General features: G+C 64.1%; 1 protein-coding gene across 1 annotated transcript in view; it reads right to left on the reverse strand.

The window, feature by feature from the left end:
• Positions 1-2609, reverse strand: part of PHB (prohibitin) — a 7559-nt gene extending 4950 nt beyond the window's left edge. The window contains exons 1-3 of the mRNA XM_015615801.3: positions 2460-2609; positions 2037-2198; positions 1181-1323 (exon numbers count right to left, since the gene is read on the reverse strand). Coding sequence (XP_015471287.1) covers positions 1181-1323; positions 2037-2198; positions 2460-2547 — 393 coding nt within the window. The 5' untranslated portion in view covers positions 2548-2609. The remainder of the gene's footprint in view (positions 1-1180; positions 1324-2036; positions 2199-2459) is intronic.
• Between the last annotated feature and the right edge of the window lie 420 nt (positions 2610-3029).

The following is a 3029-nucleotide window of genomic DNA, read 5'->3' on the forward strand; positions in this document are numbered from 1 at the left end:
GATATTCCCATGGATATTTGAGATATTTCCATAGAAATTCGGGATATTCCCATGGATATTTGAGATATTTCCATAGAAATTCGGGATATTTCCACTCTCAGCCTTCCCTTCTCCATCCTAACCAAGCCTGGCTCCGTCTCTCTCCTCACCCGAGGCGCTCCAGACCCCAAATCATTTTTGGGGTCCTCTCCAGGCGCTCCTTGTCCTTCCCGAGCTGCGACACCGGGATTCAATGTCCCTCCCTGGAGTTCCCCCGCGGACAAAGGGGACATTCCCTGTCCCTGTCCCCTCCCGTTCCCGGAGCCGCTAGAGGGAAGCAGCGCTCTCCCTTTGGAATCCCGGAAAAACGGGAAAAAAAGGGAAAAAAAAGGGAAAAAAAAGGGAAAAAAAGGGAAAAAAGCCCCACCCCAAGCGCGAGCCCGCGGCGGGATCCGCTCCGAGGTGACCCCGCTGGGCACAGAGACTTTGTCACCTCCCCCGAGTTCGTGTCACCTCCCCCGAGTTTGTGTCACTGTCACCCCCGAGCTTGTGTCACTGTCACCCCCCGAGTTTGTGCCACCTCGCGTGGGGAAACTGAGGCACGGCGCTGCTCAGCGCCCACCCAGGGGGGCTGGAAGGGACCCTAAAAGCAGGGCCAGGTCCCAGCTGATGTCCCCGAGCCACCCGAGCCCGATATCGGGGGCTTTGACCCCAAAATGGAGCTGGGACCCCGTTATTGGGGGCTGGCTGTGGAGCCGCACCCCAAAACAGCGCTGGGCCCTCTCCCTGGGCCCTTCCCGGGGGTCCTCAACCCATCCCGGGGGTCCCAAACCTATCCCGGGGGTCTCCAGCCCTTCCCGGGGGGGTCCCAAACCCATCCCGGGGGTCCCAAACCCATCCCAGGGGTCTCCAGCCCTTCCCGGGGGTCCTCAACCCATCCCGGGGGTCCCANACAGCACTGGGAATGGGAGGGACAGCACTGGGAACAGGATGGAACAAGAGGGAACAGGCAGTGACCAGACACAGCCCCATGCTGCCCCAGCCAGAACAGCAGCAGGAATTTCCCCATGGAAAAATCCTCCCAGGGAGCTTTGGAACCCCCACCCTGGGAGTGCCCGGGGCCGGGCCGGATGGGGTTTGGATCCGGGTGAGCTCCCAGGTCCCTTCCCACCCAAAGCAGGCTGGAATTGTCACTGCTCACCACCACGGATTTGAGGATCTCGGTGGTGATGGAGGGCAGCACGCGCTCGTCGTAGTCCTCGCCGATGCTGGTGAAGATGCGCGGCAGCTGCGCCGTCACGGGCCGGAACAGGATCCGCAGCGTGATGTTCACGTTCTGCAGGTCTGGGGAAGCCGTGCCGCGCTCAGGGAGCCGTGCTGAGCCCTGAGCACGGATAAACCCCCCGGATCCCAGGAAAAACCGGCTGGCTTCACTCCCCTCTCCCCTCTCCCCTCCGAGAATCCCAACCCCAGCGCTGTCACCTGCCCCGGCTGGCCCTGCCCGGCGCTGGGGGAGCTCCGGGGCTCCCTTCCAAGCCCAACTGCTCAGGATCCAGTCATTTCCAGCAGCAGAGGAAGAGTTCTCGAGTTAAAGAGCTCAAACCTTTCTGGGGACCTGTGGGATCTCCAGAGATCCCTTCCCACCCCAAACATTTGGGACCAAAAGAAGAGCTCCTTAACCTGTTCTTTATTAAAAGCCTCAAACCCTTCCCGTGCCAAAGGGGGATCGCCATGGTCAGGGAATGGTTTGGGCTGGAGGATCCCCAGAGCACCAAAGAGCTCCTTAACCCCCTTTATCAGAGACCAACCCTTCCTGACTGCTCCCAACCCTCGGGATCCCCACGGAGCTGGGGTCAGACGGGACCTCAGGACACCTTCAGGGTCACCTGGAGCAGGCTGGGGTGGGACTGACACCCCCAGCTCACCTGTCCCGGTGCTCTCTCAGCCTCCCTCAGCTCCAGGTGGAGCTTGTTCCGTCTGTGCCTGCACACAACTCCAGGTGTGGAAGGACAAACCTCCCCCGGAGCCCCCCGAGCCCCCCCGGGGCCAGCACCCACCTTTGCTGCCGGTGATGACGGGGACGTTGCGGGGCCGCGAGCGGCAGTCGAAGATGATGGGTTTCTGCACCCAGGGGATCAGGAAATGGGTCCCTTCTCCCACCACCACGTCCTGCACCCCCCGGAAGCGGTCGAAGATCACAGCTCTGTGCCCCGCGTCCACTGCCGAGGGAAAGGGACACGTCAGGGCCGGCACCGCGGCCACCGGAGCCCCCACGGGGAATTAACGGGGCCCTTGGGAGAACAGAGCCCGGAGAAAGCGCAGCTGCAGCTCCAGGGAATCCCAGGCTGCTCCTCACGGAGCCTTTCGGAGGAAGGAACTCACACTGCAAGGGCTCAGTCTGTTTTTATTGGGCAATAAAAGCACTGGGAAGTCAAAACTGGACAGAAACGCGACCCGGGGGCTCGGCCCGTCCCACTCACCGTTGTAAAGAGCGGAGTTGACGACTCCACCCGCCACAGCCAAGCCCAGGCCGAGCTTCCCGATGCTCTCGAACACCTTGGCAGCCATCTCACAGCTCCAGCCGCAGCCCCCGCTCCGAAACCCTCCTGCAAACACCCCCGGGCCGCTCAAACCTCACCCGGGGGTCCCGGGGAGCGAGCCCTGCCCGGAACCGCATCGCCCGGGGGGCTCCTCCTGCCCCGGGGGGCTCCCCAGTACCGGGGTTCTCCCCAGCACCGGGGGGCTCCTCCTGCCCCGGGGGCCTCCCAGTACCGGAGGGCTCCCCAGTCCCGAGGGTCTCCCCAGCCCCGGGGTTCTCCCCAATCCCGGGGGTCTCCCCAGTCCCGAGGGTCTCCCCAGTCCCGAGGGTCTCTCTCCCGTGACCCCTCCCCGGACTCAGGCCCCGCAGCCCCCCGGGCACCCCTCCACACCCGTCCGCAGCTCTCCCCGAGCCCCCGCACGCCTCCCCCTGCCCGCTCCCTGCTAGGCCGCTCGCTCCCAGCACGGGCACCCCACGGGCCAAGGCCTCGCTGTCTCCACCCCTCCCTCCC

Source organism: Parus major, unplaced genomic scaffold, assembly GCF_001522545.3.
Source record: "Parus major isolate Abel unplaced genomic scaffold, Parus_major1.1 Scaffold273, whole genome shotgun sequence".
Classification (NCBI taxonomy): domain Eukaryota; kingdom Metazoa; phylum Chordata; class Aves; order Passeriformes; family Paridae; genus Parus; species Parus major.